At 36.9% G+C, this 20,607-nt stretch overlaps 3 protein-coding genes across 5 annotated transcripts; all 3 read right to left on the bottom strand.

Moving 5' to 3' along the window:
• Positions 1-562: 562 nt before the first annotated feature.
• On the bottom strand, positions 563-4,045 carry LOC121267483 (probable E3 ubiquitin-protein ligase WAVH2). Its single transcript, XM_041171370.1, has 4 exons — positions 3,663-4,045; positions 3,392-3,496; positions 1,715-2,142; positions 563-1,682 (listed from the first exon to the last, which is right to left on the bottom strand). Exons 1-4 carry the CDS (start codon positions 3,816-3,818, stop codon positions 785-787), a joined length of 1,587 nt encoding a protein of 528 aa, XP_041027304.1. The 5' UTR covers positions 3,819-4,045; the 3' UTR covers positions 563-784.
• A 5,774-nt stretch (positions 4,046-9,819) lies between these two features.
• On the bottom strand, positions 9,820-12,811 carry LOC121267478 (APO protein 1, chloroplastic). Of its 2 annotated transcripts, none has more exons than XM_041171349.1 (5): positions 12,462-12,811; positions 12,142-12,244; positions 11,921-11,994; positions 11,145-11,512; positions 9,820-10,874 (listed from the first exon to the last, which is right to left on the bottom strand). In XM_041171349.1, exons 2-5 carry the CDS (start codon positions 12,206-12,208, stop codon positions 10,040-10,042), a joined length of 1,344 nt encoding a protein of 447 aa, XP_041027283.1. In that variant the 5' UTR covers positions 12,209-12,244; positions 12,462-12,811; the 3' UTR covers positions 9,820-10,039. The 2 variants fall into 2 exon arrangements, with proteins under 2 accessions (XP_041027283.1, XP_041027284.1); XM_041171350.1 differs by having other exon boundaries at positions 12,154-12,244.
• Positions 12,812-15,445: 2,634 nt separating this feature from the next.
• LOC121267477 (probable galacturonosyltransferase 4) lies at positions 15,446-20,072 on the bottom strand. Of its 2 annotated transcripts, none has more exons than XM_041171347.1 (9): positions 19,672-20,072; positions 19,470-19,504; positions 19,306-19,350; positions 19,064-19,187; positions 18,719-18,948; positions 17,976-18,247; positions 17,521-17,878; positions 16,660-17,235; positions 15,446-16,150 (listed from the first exon to the last, which is right to left on the bottom strand). In XM_041171347.1, the coding sequence occupies exons 1-9, from the start codon at positions 19,769-19,771 to the stop codon at positions 15,875-15,877; spliced, it is 2,016 nt and encodes a 671-aa protein (XP_041027281.1). In that variant the 5' UTR covers positions 19,772-20,072; the 3' UTR covers positions 15,446-15,874. The 2 variants fall into 2 exon arrangements, with proteins under 2 accessions (XP_041027281.1, XP_041027282.1); XM_041171348.1 differs by having other exon boundaries at positions 19,306-19,347; positions 19,672-20,071.
• Positions 20,073-20,607: the final 535 nt, after the last annotated feature.

The raw sequence follows: 20,607 nt of genomic DNA, 5'->3' as shown, positions 1-20,607 counted from the left end.
GAATTTTACTGACAGCACGCCCAGCGGTCATCGTTAGCGGCAGCTTAGCATCATTTTCTTTCTAACGAAAAATTATAGAGATTGAGGATCTAGGCGCCTCCTCATGATAAATTAAATCAAAGCAAGCATTCACATGATGCTAATTTCCTTAGCATCTAATCAAGGCAATAAATAAGGAAACCGACCACTGTTAATGAGTCCTTTTTTTCCTGACTTTTAGCAAATTAAGGGGAGGCAAGACCTCTATCTAGCAAGATCATAATAGTTCACTTATATCCATTAGAACACTTACTAGGAAGAGGGGAGGGGAGGTCCTGGTCAAGGAGATGTGTTATCACAAAGGAATGACATGCCGGATGAACTACAAGTCAACCGAATGAGAGTATACTCTCTTATTAAACTCTGAGTTGTTCCAAAAAAAAAAGCAATATAACATATTTTCTTACACCTACATAGTGAGTGCACTAGGGGCTCTCACTCTTGCTCTAGTAGAACCATTGTTGCTTCTACCCAAGTTGTGTCGGAGGTGATCTTTAAGCAGCTGAAACAAAGAGCTTACAGATGGTAAAAGTGTAGGACAGCACCAAGTATGTTTCAATAAATTTAAATCCATCATTATAATTACAAGGGTGAGTAAAAGTATATTTCACATATTTTTTCGGTGGTGTTTGAGCTTAGAAGCCCAGTCAACTAACCAGCCTGGATGGTTGAAATCATCTTTCTAAATGGTGGTTGGTTTGTATGGATATAAACATGAAATCTTTGTTGGGTAATTTGGATTGATTCAAAGCCTGTAGCCATGTAAATGCTTCGCCCATCTTCTAGCCATGTAAGGATCATGGTAATCCCAACTTTCAACACTACTAGTCCTCCCACCAGTGATCACATCCCTCCCTGCGGTTCCTGTAGGAGTGCTTTTATCCCCTATACTCACTATAGTTTCCCCTGTTCTAATGCATTCATCAACCTCACCTTCAACATAGCTATATCCAACACGAATGTGCCCGTACTCTCCCAAGTCTAATGAGATCCTCTTTTCGTCACTGCCTTTTAGCTCTCCAATCCTTACGATTCTGCAGCTTCCAACATCCTCTTCAATCCTCAGCTGGACATCTCTAATGACGCCTCCCAGCATTCTTGATAAGAACTGTTCAAATTCATGCATGACAAATCCATTTGAAGTGCCAAACCCGAACCCAACATGGAACCTATGGATTGGAACAAGCATTTCCATATCGACAGCATGGTAAGATTGTGTTGGACTATCAGATAGATGTAGGATACAAGACTCTGGATTTTTGTGGACACGATCTTCAAGTACCTTAATCCCCTTTTTAAGGCCTTCAAAAGGATCTGCTTGCTCCATATAGAAAAGGCGATCAATGACTTGTAAGGCAGCTCGCTTCCCATAGGATGTCATGCGTCTGAGGGGGAAGACTCGTGCCGCAGCTGATGAGTGAGTAACAATGGCTAGACGATCAATGGGTCGAAGGGAGAAAACCACCATTGCCAGGGATTGCTTAAGGAGCCTTAGGTGTGGTCCATTTGGGCTTGCAACCAAGACCAAGTCAGTTGCTTGTTGATGTGACAATTTTACTGAAAGAAAAGCTTTATTTGAGGAGGTGCACCTGATACAAGGTGTTTGCCTAGTTGGTGATTGTAGTAATGATGAGGAACTGCAGGTCAATTGATGTAGGGGGGATGGTACGAGTATGGGGTGCGGCTGGTCATTTGTATAGGTGAATGAAATGGTGCACTGGGTGGTAGGGGCACTAATGAGAGACAAAGACGGGGACGAGTAGGAAAGTGATCAGGCTCAATTGGATCATCATCGTCATAGCGGGCAGAGCGCAGGAAGGACCGCCTGTGGACACGGAAAGTAGCAATGGAGTCATCAAGGAGTTGAAGTATGGGATCATTTTGGTTGCAAGAAGAGAGTGAAGCACAAGGAGGGATCAGACTACGGGGTAGTTGGGTCCAATGGGCACGGCAAATGGGGCAGGTAACACTACCATGGCGTATATTGGAGGAGATGCAAGTGAAGTGGAAAGCATGAGAGCATTGGGCAGTGAAAATTGCCTGGCCTGGGCTACTTCCCCTGTTGCTGTAACTCAAAGGATCCAGGCATATTGCACACATATTCTGCCACATAAATAAAAAATTATGAAGGTATTAATTAAAGTAAGGGAGGGAGACAGATTTTGAAGTAAGATGCACATGAATATAGATTTCAAAGACCAAAAATGAAAAAGACTAGCACTTCGGCAATTAATGCAGAATCCTATTAGAAATAACCAGTGGTTTTCTGATATACACCCACGATTCTATTCTATTTATGTGATTATAACAAATTCCATATTTTCCTGACAACCTTCTAAGACGAAAATCATCTATTAACTTTTGATGTGTTGCTGAAACTTAAAAAAAAAAAGGAAAGATAAATCATGTTCTGAATACTGATGGTCTGAAACTCATGAGGTAAATAATGATTTCACTATATTAAGCTGTAGAACAAGTTTCTAGGATGTTCTAGGGGAGTGAGATAGTACTCATCATGTCTCATCAATAATTGGCAAAACAATAATGGTTCCTTAACAACCCCCTTCAGCCCCGGCCCTCCTATTATAAATGAATAAAAAAGAAGCAATGAGGAAAGCTTGACAAGGTAATTAAATTTCAGTAAAAACGAGCCAGTGATATCATTACAATTTTTTCTTTTGAATACTAGATATGAGGGAGAAAAACAGTAAAACTTTTTTGGCGAGAGGAATTTTAGATTTTGGCATTCAAAACTCAAGATCATCATCATAATGAAAGGGGCAAAATAAAAAAACTGGTACTGGATGGGGTAGGAATTTCACACATAATGGTGTGGTGGTTGAGGAAAATGTAATAGTGATCAAGTGTTTTGGGCAGGGCAGGTGGGACTTCCAAAGTAGGGTCTGCCGTCTGCGTGATAGTGGGACTCTTTACTTCACTAGTGCGCCAACCGCTATGTCTGGGGCATGCACAGGCAATAATTATACTTCACTCATTAAATACATCACCCAACTTCATATACTTAACAGGTAATTAAGATCGGTTGATGTGTGTTGCTTTTTCATTGCAAAGCTTGAAATTTACATGAATTAGGTAGTACAGAGGAGTAAATGGTTGTCTCGCGTGACGTGTTGTGTGGATAGAGAAAAGGGAAAAGTGAAAAAGGTTTCTCTCAGACCACAAACAAACTGTAAAATTGAAATGGTTAAGCTTCTTGGAAATGGTCCTCCAAATTTCAGAGGCATTGGATTCCTTCCGGAAAATTCCTTTCTAGTATGCATGCAGTGCAAGATAGCATGCGAGGGAAATGGGCTAAGAACAAAATGAGATTTTGAGATGGGGAATAGGTTACCTTAGAAGTTGGGGCATTGTTGGTGGACAATTCTGATTCTTCTGCAACATCTTCTCCTTGACTGTTCTTTGCCCTTGTGCTAGACACAGATAAAGAACCCGAGATCTGTCCAAAAAAAAAAATTAACAAATAGAACATAGCTCAGTTGTCATAATTCATATATTGTCTTCTCTTGAGATGGGCTAAGTAAAACAAACCAGAAAGAACTACTTTTGGAGCTCCATCTTTAGTTAGAAAATGAAAATTGGGGAAATGTGGAGCATTTGCTAACATTTTGAGCAGTGCGAGTGCTATGGAGGTCTCCAAGAGCTTTAGTCCTGGAGAAGGAGCCACATGCATATGCTGCTGCTACCACCACCTTCCGGGCTGCTTTTCTCAGTTTTGCTGTTGCCCCTGCTCCTCCAGCTCCTCCTCCTCCTCTTCCCATTATATCTTCTTCTTCTTCTTCTTCAGCAGCTTAGTAGTCGCTACGGCCTCTAGAATTTCCAAGAGCCGAGGCGGGCTGGGGCAGACAAAGCTCTCTGCAAAGTCTGAAACTTGTCCGAGGCTCCCAGTTCTCGCTGCTGTTGCTGCCGTTTCTTTTGTGTTTATTATTCCTCTTATAACATACAAATGCTCCCCCACCAATATATATGTACTCACACAGCTTGTGTAAAGTCCTTGACCACTTTACTTCGTTTATTTTTTTCCCTGAACACTGTCACTGCCCATGTATGTATGTATATTTCCCCATCAATAAATGTCTTGGGATGACCTTTTTCTGTACTTTTTTTACTCCCTCTCTTGTTTCTACCATTTATATTCTCTCTTTGCTCTTTTTCTTTTCCTCTCTCTCTCTCCATCTAAAAAATTGGTTATGGACTCTCTCATTCATTTATGAAAGCTCTCTGCAACTTTCAGCTCTTTGCTTCTTGGGTTGCTGTACCTACACCTTTAACCCTGATCATATTACTTAATTTAGCACTGGGACCCTTTCTTTTTTTTTTTTTTTTGTTAAATAGTAAGTAAATCAAGTAGAGTCAAAAAGTAAGATTGCATGGAAGAATACAATGCTGGCAATTGTAATAAAAATGGAATTTTGAATTGATGGAACTTTAGGGAAGAGACTAGAGAGCAAGGGAAAGAAAAAAGATGGTTCTCACTCAAACAATACACTATTTTTGTTTGAGTTTTCTAGGGGACCACCAAACCAACAATTTCCCTGCCACCCAGTTCATCTATCAACCATACATTTTCTATGGCATAAATTAAATTGTGACATATCAGTATGAATGATTAAACATAACAAATTTAAGATTAAAAATAAATTCAGAAATTTACATGGTTTGATGTAGTTGTCAGATTGTAAAGTTATTTTTATTATAAAGTAGATCTAACATATCCCGTAAAGTCACGTTGAGTTTAATTTTATAAAATCTGTAGCATTTTTATTCTTCTAAAAATTAGTATTGTTTTTTTTTTTTTTGAAATATTTTGTTGGAGAAAACCTCAGTTCTCTGTGGTCGGCGTTAGAGTTCAAAAAACGCGGTTGGGCAAAAAAAAAAAGGTAGTACAGAGTAAAGCGGTGGGCGAAAGAGACCGTTAGATTTGAATTTCAAAGTTCTCAACAAAATCACATATTCATAATGGCATGTGCCCTTTGGCCTTTTCAAGCTTAGGACATGTTATTCAATGCCATATGAAAGCAAAGTGGCTGGGTGTTGCTTGGCGCCAAAATTACCTTTCTTTCACCCATTGCGCCAAAGCTACTTAAAACTAGGTTGCGTTTGGTTGTAACATTCAGTTGAATTCAGTCTAATTTTAAGTTGAATATAACATCCAAATATCCAATTATCAAATTATTAAACTCATCTTAACTCAAAACTTTCTTACACGTGGGACCTACAACCTTTTTCAACTTAATTTATCTTTCTACGTGGAACTTACAATCTTTTTCAACTTTCTATAAAAAGTACTAAACTCATTTTAACATTTAAACACAATTTAAACTCAGTTTAGATGGGCCCCACATAACTCCATCTACTACTCAACTCACTACAATTCATAAAGAACTGAACTTAGCTCAACATCCAAACAGAGCCTAACACTTTGCATCCTCTATTCAGGTTTGATCGTCAAGATTGTGATGCATCATTTATTTCAATAGTCATAAATAAGGTGCAAAGTGTTGATTTTTTTTTAAGAATAATTCTTTTCATCAGCTATTATTAACTGTATACACCTCACATTCTATGAAAAAAAAAACTATCAGGTGTGGAGGTAAATAGTGGCTGATGCATAGCAAAACACTTTCTTTAATATGTCAGTCTTGATAGTTTAAGATGCAAAGTATAAAATCTTTTACAGTTTTGAGGATTATCCAATTGACTTGACAGAGATTATCCAAACAAGATCAGTGGGATTATGTGGTGGTACACTGATATTAGTAGCTGCTGAATTGATGCTTTCTGGGCTCAAAGCATTGCTCTCTCTCTCTCTCTCTATTTGAAAGAGAAGTTTGTCCTTTGTTGAGGGCTTGATGTGTGAAATGTGTGTGTTCCGGGGGACCCCAAGTTACTCTCTGATAACTACCTTACCTGACTACATTAGTTAAAGCAATTTTCAAGGTGACAATCAATATAAGCATTCTTCTAACCACTTGATTAGAAGAAGAGATCAGATATACAAGACTAGCAAATGGGACAACTCCTGAAATTATTGAACCTTGATTAAATGAATTGGAACTATGCTTAAGAGATTTAAACATGTACTGAGTACTCTCAGCATACAAGATGTCATTTTTTCAAGACACATCACACAAATCCAGCTCCCTTTTCCAGTATCTTCTACTCTCTATCAACTCATATCCAACTCTCATTTTCTGCAGAAAGTTTTCTCAACATGTTGTCCCCACCAGAGGAACCAGGACAAGCATGATCAGAATTATTTGAATGATATCTGCTAAAAAATCTCTGGTTTTAAGAGTTTCTAGTAAGAGATATTTGTTCCCGTTTGGATTGACAAGTGATCTCAACTTATCTAATCTCATCTTATCATTACAACTTTATCAATTTTTCACACAAAATATAATAAATAATTCAAAATTTTCAAATTCTAAAATAATAATAATATTAAAAAATAATATTCTAACAATATTTTATTCAACTCATCTAAAACCATCTCATCTCATCTCAACTCACTATTCAAACGGCACCGAAGTCATTTCGACAGCAGAAACAACTGATTGAAGACGATAAAATTTAAGATAAAAGAGAAAGTATTGCTTGTTTCAAATCACTATGTGGTTAATACAATCTGTCAATGACTAATTATCATGCCTTGTGGAGAAATTAGATTTGTTTCTGGTCCCCTCTTCTGCCCAATTGACTAAGAAAGCTCAAACAGCATTCAAACTAAAAAGTCCTAGAAACTAGAAAATGCCTAATGCATTAAAGGATACTATTGACAGTATTGAGGCCTTGGGGGAATCTCTCTTTTTATGACTGATATGGGAAAGCTTTCAACGATCCTCTTCTTCACATCAAAAGAATGAAAAGTATAAAGCTTACACTGCTTTGCTGGTTTCTGCTACAAATAGATAGCCTACAAAGGCGACATATGTTTTCTGCCCTTCCCTTTTCTTTTCTTTGCTAAATCAAGTATATGTTTGACTGCTAAATGCTTATAAATTCTATATTTATAGCATATTTTTGACTCAGTCAAATCCATAATGTTGAGCTTATTTATTTATTATATTGTTAAATGTATTAAAAAGAAAATTAATTCTTCCACGTGTCAGTTATTGATATACTGAAAATTATAAAATTTAAAATTTAAAATAGAAGTAACAAAATGAATATTGTGAATAAAATTGTAAGTACATGCAGCATTTCGTGTTAAAACTGTCATATTTAACAACTTAAATGACATCCACTTGAAATCTGCCACATCATCACTTTGAGTAACTGTGAATGACAGAATTTAAGATGAAGAGTATCATACCTCTTTCTATCTTTTTGTTCCAAACCAATCATCTTCATTTTGTATTTATCTGATCAATGAATCTTTATTTATGAATTGGTCAAGCTTTGGGATCTTTATGATAATTTGACCATGTTTATTGGGCAATCAGATTAAATTAAAAAAAAAACAAAGTTTAGGCACGCCTTGCTCCCTTAATTTTAAGAGAACTGTTACAGACATAAAAAAAAATAAACAAATTAAACCCACAACTGACATTGCTTTATAGAATCCGTTAAATTTACTTTATAATAAAAGTAACTTTACAATCTGATATACTATATTAAATTAAATTAATTTATAGATTTATTTTTATATAATTTCTTTCTAATTAAAGTATTTTCCATCCCTGAGAAGAAGAAGAAGAAGAAACTAACCAAAATGTTTGAAAAGAGTTAATGGGTGCAGCCCTCGGTATAGCATAATTCAGATGTATAATTTCCTTGGGATATAGCATTTTGACTGGTCGTCAACGTTTTACTTTGCTTCTTTCATTCTATTATGCTAAACGGCTAGGAGTGTAGACCTCCCAAAGCATTTCCATTTTCTTTTTTTATATGAACAATGTAAAAAAAAAAAAAAAAAATATTATCTTATTTATATCAATCTTGTAAAAAAAATCTTGTGCCCTAGTCATTTATTTATTTTTATCTTTTTTATTTTAAGAATTCATTTTTTTTTCTGTTTTACATACTTGTTTTCTCATTTTTTTTAATTTAGTTTATTAGTTTTCAGTTTTTCCTAATTTTTATGCGTTTTAATCTTTTTTTTTTCTTTTGTTTTTTTTCTGTATTTCACTTTTAAAAAAGATGAAAGCGGTATTTTGTATGCTTTGAGAATTTTTTGGGTAATTTTATCTTTTAAAAGGAAGAAAAGGGTAACATTGTAATTTTTTAATAATTTGGCCCAAAACCAAATCGAAAGTTTGAATTGCATAATAGTTTGAGGGAAGTTTGTGTATTCTCCTGTTGCGGTTTGGATAATGAGATAAGATTAAATGGTTTTAAATGAAAGTTAAAAGTTGAATAAAATATTATTAGAATATTATTTTTTAATATTATTTTTGTTTTAGAATTTGAAAAAAATTGAATTGCTTATTATATTTTGTGTGAAAATATGAAAAAGTTATAATGATAAGATGAGATGAGATGAAATACTTTTATCATCCAAACGTTAACAGACTACATTTAGATATTGAAATGAGTTGAGTTAAGTTATGAAAAGTAGTATTTTGTAAGTTCCATTGAGATCTATTTAATTTTTTTAAGTTGAGATGGGTTAATGTTAAACCAAACTCAACTCATCTCAAACTAATCATTGAGGAGACCCATTATTTTTTTAATTTCACATAAAAAAGTTAAACTCATTGCACCCTCCTTCATACATTTCAACTTAAAAAAGTTAAACTCATCTCAATAGAACCTACAAAATATTAATATTCACAACTTAACTCATCTCAACATCTAAACGCATCATTCACTCTCATAACTTGTTGATGAACCCAATACCTTCATATTTGACTTGATTGAGAAACAAAAAACAAAGCACAACAGAGTCAGTTTATCCCTCTGGCTAGTTTAGATTTAGAAATGAGATGAAATAATTTTAGATGAAAGATGAAAGTTAAAAAAGATATTATTAGAATATTATTTTTTAATATTATTATTATTTTGAGATTTGAAAAAGTTAAATAGAAATTTAAAAAAGTTGAATTGTTTATTATATTTTATGTAAGAATTTAAAAAAATTATAATAATGAGATAATATGAGATAAAATATTTTTCGAATCAAAACGGGACATAATAATTATGAGGAATCCAAATGCTTAAAATAAAAGATGCTGAGCAAGCAATCCTGCTGGTCCACACCAAAGTTACATAGCACATAATCTTGTAAAATTGTCCTTTTTGGAAGGATCCCCGTATCTTCCACCTTTACCATCTTTCGAATTGACAGTTGTACTCCATCTCCATCCAAACCCCCATGAACTAGTTCTTTTTTTTTTTTTTTTTTTTTTTGTTTGTGCAAACTTATATGCCTTAAAAAAAATGGTAAGAACTTCTTTCAAGAAAATTGTCATCAAATTCATGCAAGCCACGAAAACCTTCAGACAGACAAGAGGCCTTCATCAATTTTAAGCTGTAATCATTGATAAGATCTCTATTAGGCATTCCATCACAGAAATGCCTTGCAAGCAAGCCTGCCTGAATACACGTTCTGGTGGGGCATATCATTAAAGACCTCAACTATGAGTGCAGGGTTGGCATGGAACACCTATGCAAAAGGCAAGGACTATCCCAACCAATCTTATGTTTCTCACTCATCAAATAAAAAGGCAAGGACAAGCGATTTTCTTTCTTTTTTTCCAAAAAGAAGAAAAAAAAAAAAAGGAAAAAAAAGGACAACCAATCTATAATCTCCCCCTCCACTCATTAAATTCTTTACTCTGTATATTTTATTTTCTAATATTCAAACATAATTGTTACTCAATTGAGTGTGCTTATATACAGTACGAGACTGTCAAGAATTAAAATGGGATGATCATCCTGACATGCTATTACCTAACTATACTTTTGAGTCTTAGGAAAGATGGTATCATTTTCATGGACTGATTACACTCATCATCCCAAATTACCACCATAGACTGCATTAGGCAACTAAGCGTGCCTCCTCACTGTCAGGGACTACAATGTCAAGCCTCATCATGGGCTTGTATTTTACAGGGATTTGTGCACCTGCCTGCATGCACACCTCGACCACAGCAGGAGCCTTGCCATAAAACCTCCTGAGTGCACCCCTCAAAGGAGGCCCCTTTGGGTCTTGAACATGCCACACATAATTTGCAGGGAAAACTTCATCTACTGTCGCATCCTGCCAACCATGTTTTCCATCTCTCCATTGGTGCTTGAACTCCCCACACAGCTTAACATTGTGACCCCAAGGACCCACATGAACCTCTGAACAATACCCACATGCCTTCACGGTGTATTTCCTCATCAACTTCTCCACACCCCATCTGACAATTTCATGTGCATCCATTGTCTCTTGTGCAATCCTTGCTACATCTGATGATGGTGGAGGTGGAAACCGTCCATATGCCCCATATGTATCGAGATCAACAAGAGAAGATGAATTTGTAGAACGCCATGGCTTAGGCTCCCGAACAAACCCACCTCGTTCAATCACTTTCTTCCCAATCATTCGAACGGGTCTGATTCTTCGGCGTGAAGGGTACTCTGGTATTTCCACACCTGCTTGGATGCATAGCTCTACAACAGCTGGAATCCTGTCATATTCAAATCGAGTATCATGCTTAATGCGCCGACCAAAAGGGTCATAGAGATGATATGACTCGATGGGGACAATCACATCAGTAATGGAGCCTTTGACCCACGAGTGGAAGCTTCGACGAGATGTACTGGTGCGACCGTGGCAGTTTTGAATGTGGTGACCAGTCTGGGCCACATAAACTTCAGAACACTCGCTGCAGGAGAGCTAAAACAAATTTAATCCCAACAAACACTAACTTGCTATAAACTTTGCTAATATAAATAATTAGGATGTGAGGGACACGATGGGGAATGTGACAGATGTGGAAAGTAATGGCCTCAAAATCTCAAACATAACTAAGAAGCTGCATTACAGAAGTACTGAAAAATACAATTGCAATTTTTTTTTTTTTTTTAATTGGTGCAATTGTATTGCAAATGCTAAAAAGTACTAAACATACAGAAAGAATTTTTTTCTATATTACCTGCAAGCATACACAGGAATAATGTGCAAGAGCTGTGCAACGCCTTTAATCAAAACTTTCCAGGCATCTAATACTTCATAAGCAATAGGGATCAGGTCGGGAACAAGTAAACCATTTTTCGGAGGATCGAGGGGTTTCTCTATATTCATTTCAGCACGTTTTTTGTCTTCTCTTGCAGCCTGCTTGAGCTTCTTAATGGGAATGGGATAGGGTTTCTTCTTTTTCTTAGGTAGTATTGGTGGAAGATCCACATTCTGAGGATATGCTTCTTGTTTCCTGGTAGTTACATCTTTTTTGGGTCCCTGATTGGCATAAAGGAGGGTTCCCAACATTATGGGCCGGCCTTTATGAAGGCGCTCATGCCCAGACTGCAATTAGAATGGAAACGTAGTTAGAGCATTCAGTACAACTATTTGAGAACTAAAACTCACAAATATGTGAATGCTTTAGCACATTGAGTGGAAGGACAATTTAAAGCACGCTCAGCTATTTGAGCTGTTATAAATAAACCCCAGAGTGATGAAGGATATACGTCAATCACCGTTAACCATCTTCCATTTAGAAACCTCAAGCATGGACATGTGCATATCACCTCAACGCAACAAAGAAACTAACAAATTGTAAACTAGATCATTTTCATTAAATCATCGAGACCATGAAAGCAGGCAAACAAAAATGCATGAGAGACCTCTATGCATATTATTGGAGTCAATTCTAGAATAATTTACATATAAAAATTAAACAAAGAAAAGGGGCATAAAAGAGAGAATATAAACCTTAAACCCTCTAGTATATGACCTCAGAGCTGAGACTTGAGGCCTCTTGAATACCATTATGCTCGGGAAAACACCTGCAAAGTGGTAGCCATACCAATATGCATTTGTGAGGACATATATGATATAACCGGGGCACTTGTTCCCAAACACTGCACCCATGTCAGCAACAGTGTAACAGGAAAAACACAAACATATGAGATACAACGAAGAAAGAAGAATACTAGTAGGTTCACCCTTCTGAGACGGATCCCATAATGCAGAAGATAGAGCTAGCGGCTTGGACAGCATTTGTTTGGGTTACTACCCCGCGTGTTTGTTGTCTACCTGTTGATGACATCAATGTTTCTATGCATCAATAAACTTTGTTTTTTTCTTTTTTTTTACTATGTTAGCTATCAATGCTTGGGTCCTAAGTCTATGAGGCTTTTCATCAAACATGCAGTGTACAACATTACGATTACGAACAAACATAAACCCTTTTACTGATAATGGTGAGAGAGAGAGAGAGAGAGAGAGAGAGAGAGAGAGAGGGAGCGCATACGAGCTGCCCACAACGAAATCTCAGCTTCTCTGGCCTTCGTTTCCTTCTCTCCAACGAAAACGGGATTCAGATGTGGTTCCCTGAGCGAGTGAGGAGCAGGCAATGGTAATATACACACTTCGCAGCCCCTTAATTTCCTAGTTCCCAAACCCTGATTGATGAGGCAGCTTCGGTTACAGCACTCGAGCATTGGCAGCAGAAACTAAGGACCGGACATAAGGGTAGCCCCAACTCAACGAAATATCTCGTGGGCTGATAAATACATAAAGATGTTGATATATCATGGCATCAACAAAGTTGTCGCGGCGGTGGGTCTTTGTTGAGGCGATAAACTCGATGCAGGAAAAAAAAAAGAATTTTTTGTAACGCAATAGCTAGTCATTTTCAACCCCAGATGTTAAGGCGACTTTGGGTCTTTTGACTTTTGAGGGCGATTCTCCACGAGTCCTCGCTTACTTTTAACTATATCGCCTTCCAATCTATTGATGACATCACCAACTCTACTTCTTGAAGCGACTTTCTCGTCTTTTAGTAGATACTTCTCCTATTCTGTGGTTACGAAATGTTTCTTCTATTGAGAAGATATTTGCTGCCCTCTTGGAAGGTTTTTCTCTCCCTTTAAAGTATAGATCTTTCGTTGTACTAAACATTGAGTGGGCCTTCAGAATTAGTGAGACATTGAACCCAAAAATGAAAGACTCGATTAGATCGGTTTGGTACGGTCTATTGACGTACGAAAAAAAAAAAAAAAAAAAAATTTAAAAGAGAGTGTGCAGAATTTACACATCCTAAGACTGTATCTAACATTAATCATATTATATATACGAAAAGATTAAGGAATATTTTAATATAATCAAAATGACATTGTTTCCAAAGTCTTTATGTTCTGAGATAAATAATATGTTTTCAAAATTCTGGTGGGACAGTGCAGATGGGGAGAGGAAAATTCAATGGCAAAGCTGGAAAAGAATGGGGAAACAAAAGCTTAAGGAATGAATGAGTTTCAGGGACCTTGATAGTTTTAATTAAGCCCTTTTAGCCAAACAGGCTTGGAGGTTTTTACAAAATCCAATTTTCTTAGCAGCAACAATTTTCAGAGAAAAGTACTTTAAGGCTAAGCACTTGTTGGATGCAAAACTGGGTTCTAATCATTCTCTTATTTGGAGGAGCATATGGGGGGCTTTGAAGCTACTAAAGGAAGGTTTGAGATGAAGAGTAGGGAATGGTAAAAGCATTGAAGTTTGGGGTCATAAGTGGCTCAATTCCCCTTCCTTCTTTAAAGTTCAATCTCTTGTTAGAGAGCTTGACATAAATGCAAAGGTTTGTGAACTATTAGACCAGAGTGGGTTTGGATGGAATGAGGTGCTAGTAAGGGAGATTTTTGTGAAGGAGGAAGATGATCAAATTTGTAGCCTCCTTGTGCGTAAACTAGGTTCAGAAGACAAGTTGATATGGGGGCCTTCTAGAAGAGGTATATTTATTGTAAAAAAGTACATATTTTTTGGAACAAGAGAGGAAAAGAACTCGGAAGGGAGAATGCTCTAGGGAAATTAGAAGAGACTTTATATGGAAGAACATTTGGGGCTTGAGGGTTCCAGGGGTGGTCAAGTTCTTTCTATGGAAGCTGGGGAATGATGTACTAGTTACAAAAAAGAACCTATGGAGGAGAAAAGTTATAGAGAACGCAGATTGTCCAATATGTAGAGTGAAGTGGAGACAACAATGCATGTGATGTGGCAGTGCCCTGGAGCAAAAGATGTTTGGGCAGGTTCTTTTCAATCCATTCAAAAATGACCCAATGATGAAGACTTTTTTCTAGACTTCTAGGAAAAGTTAATGAACAAGCTTGAGTTAGAAGAGCTAGAGCTAGTAGTAGTGTTGATGAGATCATTGTGGCAAAGAAGGAACTTATTTATTTTTGAAAACAGTTTTAAAGGCCCTGATTCAATGTTGAGAGCAGCAAAGGTAGTGTTGGAAGATTTCCAAGAGGCTCAATTACAAGTTTTAATTGCAGAAGCTGCACCAAGACAGAATGAAGATAGCATGAGCAGCAGATGTAGTTGAGCCTTATGGAAAAAGCATACACAAGGGTGCATCAAGGCAAACTGGGATGCTTCCCTCAATAGTCAGTATATGGGATTGGGAGTGGTTCAGAGAAATGAGAATGGTGAAGTGCTGGCTTGTGCTAGTTGCAGAAAATTGCCAGCCCATGATTCTGGTATAGCAGAAATTGCAGCTTTATGGTTTGCTGTAGAATTGTGTATGGATCTGGATTTTAACAGAGTAACATTTGAAGGGGATGCCCAATTAGTTCTTAAAGCTGTTAATAGTGAGGAGGACTTGTCGTATGGAGGCCACATTATTAAGGATATCAAAACAATACTGAAAGGGAGTAATGCATGGATAGTGCAATTTATAAGAAGAGAAGGAAACGAGGTAGCTCATTTACTTGCAAAAAAAAACTTTAGGTTTAGAACATGAACATATATGGATAGATGAATGTCCAGATTTTATTTTTTTCAAGTTTGTAAGGATTTAAATTGTACTGTCTATACTGTTGAAAGATGAAATATATGAAGTTCTTTTGATTCAAAGGAAAAAAAATGACATTGTTTCTATGTTTAGACCGAAATGATGTTCTTCAATTAGGATTGTACATCTCCATAACCCTCTCTCATTTTCTTGATTCTTCTTCTCCTCACTTCTTCCATTTTGTTTCTCTTTCTCTTCTTGATTCGATTCTACCCATCACGTGTATGAGCCAGTCTTTCCATCAACGTCGCCATCTTTGTCTCTCACAAGCACCATTGAGTTTTAACTCGAGTATTCGTTAAGTCAAAGGCGCGCAAGTGCAGTGCAGAGAGGATTGATCCCAAACATTCAATGAATGTTGTGATGTAGACCATCCATCCACATCCTAGGGCGGGCGCATTTGAATGACTTGTTTTTACAATAAAAATGTCAGAGAAGTCAAAGAACAAAAATTGGATAAACAATCATTCCTTGTGTAAACAGAGAGCAAACAAGATGCTGCATTCTGTTCAACTGCAAACCTAGTAGAATCTCATATACATGACCACGAGAAGATGATACACTCTAATGAAAGCCAAAAATCTAGCTTCAACTCATTTATAAATTCACCTGTAGGTCTGCAGATAAGTAACCCAAGAGACCAAAACTGAAAACATTATCAGGGTTCCCACTCTCTAGCTCAATATTTAAAAATAAATACAAAGTAAATTAAATTAGAACGTACAGAAAGAATTGAATTCAGAATATTGAAAAAAAAATCAGCCTACAGAGTGGGGACGCAGACCTGTAAAATTGCAAGGCCACATTGATTTTGTTGAGGAGAGCTGCTTGATCATATGCTTGTATTGTCAAAATGATTCAACATACCATGAGGGCCACTTTTATGGATTAATGTTGCACTCCCGCAAATATATATGGTCATAATCAATATATCTTGTCCAGTAGTTCCGATACTTGGGTATACTTATCTCAAGCCATGGTTTCAAGTTACCATTATAGTGTATGACAGCTGCCCTCTCAATTTCCTTCTGGCTGACACTAGGATTGTAACCTAGGCCAAGCACATGCCAGTGGCGATGAAGCGGATATGTGCGCTTCCAAAATGTTATGAGACCAGGTGGCAGTGTTCCCAACTTCCACAACTGTCTGTCATGATTCTGGGGAAGGGAAGGAAAAAAAAAGGTAATGCCTTATAATTGGAGAAAACGATAACATAATTCAAGTCAAAATATGCACATATATACCATATATTTCCAATGTATGGATTTGGAAATATGTCGAATGGTTTGCTGACAATGGAATTTAGAAAGTGTATATGCATTTCTTAATGGTAGTATAGTCAGCAACCTAAGATGGTGACAGTTTCGTTTCAGATAGATATAAAGGTGATGGCTCGGAAACAAATTAAGCAAGACAAATTGTCAGAGGTGTTACCTTTGGCCTGGACAGAGTGTATTGGAGACACAAAATTATGCAGCTACATGGCCAATCCACATATGGTAGGGTTAGGTTGGAAATGTTACCAATGCGTGTGTATGCATTAACAGCAATGGAAATGATTTATATTCAAGCTTTTAAGTTAGTGTCTTAAATTCAGATCTCACATGCATTTTACTAGTTGTCAACCATGTAAGAGCATTGTCCACAGAAAAGAAGATTAAATTACCAGCTTCTGCCAAGAATGGTACACCCCCGTGATGTTTTGCCTCTTCCATTCCTCCAAATCGAATACATTCATTCCATATGCCCATCCACAAGCATGCGGGTCAAAATTCTTGGAGATAAGAGGATTTGAGAAGTTTAGATACCGATCAAAACGATGGAAGCTCTCCCCACACGTCTCTACAGCACCATTAACATTCCCCTTCAAATCAAGGGACCAGAGGGCAGTGAGATCCTTCTGTACAACAACATCGTCATCCAAGAATAGTACTTTGTTGAGCTTTGGGAAGATCTCTGGAAGGTAAAACCGTATATGATTGAGAATAGACAAGTATTTTGGGTTCCGGTACTTCAAATTCACGTCGGAATTGGCCCGATGAGCTCTGAAGTAATAATCTATCATGGAGGGAGAACCCAGCTGCTTGAGAACTGGACTATAGCTTGAATTTAACCATGTGAATTCTTCAATGTTCTGAACCTGGACAGTGGCTTTGCCAGGTGGATTAACCAGGAACCACATCCTCATTGCTGCATAATTGAGCCTGTCAGTGACAACGTGGAAAACATGCTTTGAAGGGTCCTGCCAAGATTTCAAGCAATAAATTTGAGATATCAACAAAAGATATGAAGAATTCAATAGCACAAATTTAATTCTTTCTTTTTTTTTCTTTTTCTTTTTTTTTTTTTTTTTTTTTTTTTTTTTTTTTTTTTTTTTTTGTTTTTGTGGGGGTACAAGAAGAATAGGACGAAGGATGCAGAAATAGGAGTCGTAGAAGAGCCACTACAAAATTTCTTTGATATTCTTCATGGCAAGCAGAGGAAGTATTAAGCATATCAAAAGCATATCAACAGTGAACACAGTTACCTTAGCATGAGTAACAGTTGAGTTTACAACAACTGCTGCTGCCAATACATTATCAGAGAACAATGCATAGTGGTACAAGTGGGTGTCTTCTAATTTCTCTTGATTTGGAAAGTGCTGTCGAGAAGAACTCAAGGTATAATACTCAGTTGTAAGGCGCAATGGGAGGCAATGCAGACCTTTAGGGAGCGTTTTTGCTGTTAACTGTGTCAAGAACAGAGTCTGCTTTTTGTGCACCCGGAGCTGCTCCTCTGATGAGTGGATCATAGCCCTCAGCTTCTTCGCTATAGCAGCACAATCATCATTAATTTGCTTTCCTTTTGCCAATGTTTGCTCCATTGCCTTTAACTTTTCATAAGCACTGGATAAACACAAACCACATGCTCAGATAAATTTGAAGGAAAACTTGAGAAAACTTGATCACTAGCAATATTAATTAGTTAAGAGGGAAAACTTACTTCCTTGCCAGTTCTGAATCCTTGCTTGCATCCCCGAGTGCTCGCTGAATTTCCTTTATCCGCCCTCTGAGCTCCCTTGTAAAGTGAGGATTATTTCTTGTGGCTGGGAGGGAAAGATAAACCTTGGCCCTAATGAGCTGATCCTTAAGTTGCCGCACCCGAGCATCTGGCATGGCTGTTTGATCTTTTTGTTTTCCAGCATCAATTTTTATGCGTACTTTCTTATCAATCTTGCTTGGGGTTTCAGTAGATTGTTGCTCCCGCTTTGTTTCCTGGTGGCACAACCACAAAAAAATGCAAAGGGGGAAAAAAAATAAGCCCAAGTGAAAATTATTATTATTATTATTTTTTATGCATGATGAACAGCAATGATAATGATCTAAATGATTATCAAGTCAAACAATGCAACCTCTATTTCAACGAGACATGCAGGTGAAGTGGAACTTCCAAATTCTGACCCTTAAAATTGCAACGAACTATAGCCAAACTCCACATAATAGTACCATTTTTTAAAGCAAATTCATCTTATGTTCATTAATCAAAGAAACAAACATCAAAAGCAACAGCAAAGAATACATATAATTAATTCCCAAGCAGAAGCATGAAGGCAACCCAGCACACACAACCCATTATATAATTCTTATCAAAGGCTTTTTCCACAAATGAGAAGCATCAATAATCATAACATTGACAATCCAACCCACAACACGGAAGTTAAGCGTAAACGGACAGGTTTCAAATACCATGTTTTGAGAAGCATTATCTGATAATTGGTCAGCATGCTTCTCTGATAATTGGTCAGCCTTGTCATCAGCATCAATTGTATCTTCTCCAATTTCCTTTTCTTCATTGGTAGCATCATTGACCTCCCTGATGGGGTTCTTTTGAGATTGATCGTGATGTTGATTTTCCTCAACGGATGTAGCAGATAATACTCTAGTAGATTTATGGTCCCCCGATTCCAGATGCAAATCTAAGTGTTAAAAAATGGAACCCAGAATATTACTACGGACGACGAAGATTGTGAAATAATGCCAGTTGTACAGATTGGCTTTAATAATTACAAAACAAAAGGGGTAAATGAATACCTTGAGTTGAAAGTGCAATGTTGGTGGAGCGTTGTTGGGCTGAAGAACCAGAATTTTGAAGAGATTTGGTTGAGTTCTCGGAATAGACTATTCCAATCGGCTCTTTAAGGGTTGTAGACGATTCCTACAATGGCAAATTTTCAACACGAAAAATCTGAACTTTAGTATACCTATGGATGTCTCTCCATTCTCCGGGAAGAAAAGGTAAGAACAGATTTTTCTTGTACCCACGAGAAATATACCTGCGGTAGCACATTTAGACGCTGGTTATGGCCATTGAGAGCCTGCTAGCAAAGACCAAACCACGGAGATTGATTAAGGGATACTAAGATTTGAGTAACGAAAGTGAAAGGGAAAAAAATAAAATAAAATATGATTTTTTTTTTTTTTTTCTTTTTCCACTTACAATGGTCGTAACATCTTCATTAAATTCATCTGTAGCTGAAGAAATTGAGAAACCAAAAACGGTATTAATCTTAAAAAATCGAAATGGAAAAGAGAGAGATAAACTGAAGCAACCCCCCCCCCCCCCCCCCCCCCCCCCCCCCCCCCCCCCCCCAACCATTTCTACTTTCAAAGAAATGAGTTGACGGAGAAGAGAAACTCACAGGAAGACGTCTTGAAAGTAGCCAGGCGGTCTGTGTATAACACAACCGGAGCAATTACCGTCACGAAGAGTAGCACCACCACCAAATTCCTCACCCTCATTTTTTCTTCCCCAACTCGGTCGAGATGCCCAGATGAGATGCCTATAGGCTATTGCACGTTTCTCTCTCCAAAACAAGCCACGCGGACGCGTTTGTCTGTAAGACTCAGCGCATTCGCCAAAATACAACCAGAGAAGGAAAAGCCAGGCGTCTCGCGCCGAACCAGTACTCGTGCCGTTGGTAATCAGCACAGATCAGGATGATGCGAATGCATTGAGGCGAGCGTCCGGCTTTGATAGTCACAGCACGATGATGATGATGTAGAATTAGAGAGAGAGAAGCTCAATTATAGTACTCCCACTTATCTTTTGTCCGTCCCTTTTGCTGTTTAATAAAAATAAAAGTTGAACTTGTTTCTTAGGTTCGTTTTCGACCTAGATTCATTTCAATTTATTATTATAAATTTTTTAAATTTTAATATAAAATATAATAAATAATTCAACTTTTTCAAATCTCAAAATAATAATAATTTTAAAAAATAATATTTTAACTATATTTTATCATCCTAACTCAATTCAACTCAACTCAATTCAACATTTAAATGCAACTTTAATTTTCTTGAAACATCATTTTTGGATTAAATTGTTCTCTTAATTCAGAAAAATTTTAATCTCAATAATATTTCATAAATCTAAATTCAGTAGTTTAATATAAATTTATTTTTTTATAAAATAGATTTATACTAACTAGCCGTGTGTACTTGTTTGATGCATCGAAAAATTATTATATTTTATCTATAATACGAGTAAAGATTTTTTTTTTTTAATATATCATTATGCAATTGAGTAATGTTAGAGAGAAGTCATTGTAGAAGTGCACACTTTACACTCACTACAT

This window comes from Juglans microcarpa x Juglans regia, chromosome 5S, assembly GCF_004785595.1.
Source record: "Juglans microcarpa x Juglans regia isolate MS1-56 chromosome 5S, Jm3101_v1.0, whole genome shotgun sequence".
Lineage (NCBI taxonomy): Eukaryota > Viridiplantae > Streptophyta > Magnoliopsida > Fagales > Juglandaceae > Juglans > Juglans microcarpa x Juglans regia.
The sequence above is the reverse complement of the archived record's forward strand: the minus strand, read 5'-3'. Positions and strand labels throughout refer to the sequence as shown.

Excerpts from the sequence above, each read along its gene's own strand:
- LOC121267483 (XM_041171370.1), bottom strand. The coding sequence starts at position 3,818 with ATGGGAAGAGGAGGAGGAGGAGCTGGAGGAGCAGGGGCAACAGCAAAA. Across the intron at positions 3,497-3,662 it reads GCACTCGCACTGCTCAAAAT|ATCTCGGGTTCTTTATCTGT; the intron begins GTTAGCAAATGC and ends TTTTTTGGACAG. Across the intron at positions 2,143-3,391 it reads ACAATGCCCCAACTTCTAAG|AATATGTGTGCAATATGCCT; the intron begins GTAACCTATTCC and ends TTTATGTGGCAG.
- LOC121267478 (XM_041171349.1), bottom strand. The coding sequence starts at position 12,208 with ATGCTGTCCAAGCCGCTAGCTCTATCTTCTGCATTATGGGATCCGTCT. Across the intron at positions 11,995-12,141 it reads TCAGAAGGGTGAACCTACTA|GTGTTTTCCCGAGCATAATG; the intron begins GTATTCTTCTTT and ends ACCACTTTGCAG. Across the intron at positions 11,513-11,920 it reads CATATACTAGAGGGTTTAAG|TCTGGGCATGAGCGCCTTCA; the intron begins GTTTATATTCTC and ends TTCTAATTGCAG.
- LOC121267477 (XM_041171347.1), bottom strand. The coding sequence starts at position 19,771 with ATGAGGGTGAGGAATTTGGTGGTGGTGCTACTCTTCGTGACGGTAATT. Across the intron at positions 17,236-17,520 it reads CAACTGTTACTCATGCTAAG|GACCCTTCAAAGCATGTTTT; the intron begins GTAACTGTGTTC and ends AAATCTTGGCAG. Across the intron at positions 16,151-16,659 it reads ACCATTCTTGGCAGAAGCTG|AATCATGACAGACAGTTGTG; the intron begins GTAATTTAATCT and ends TCCCTTCCCCAG.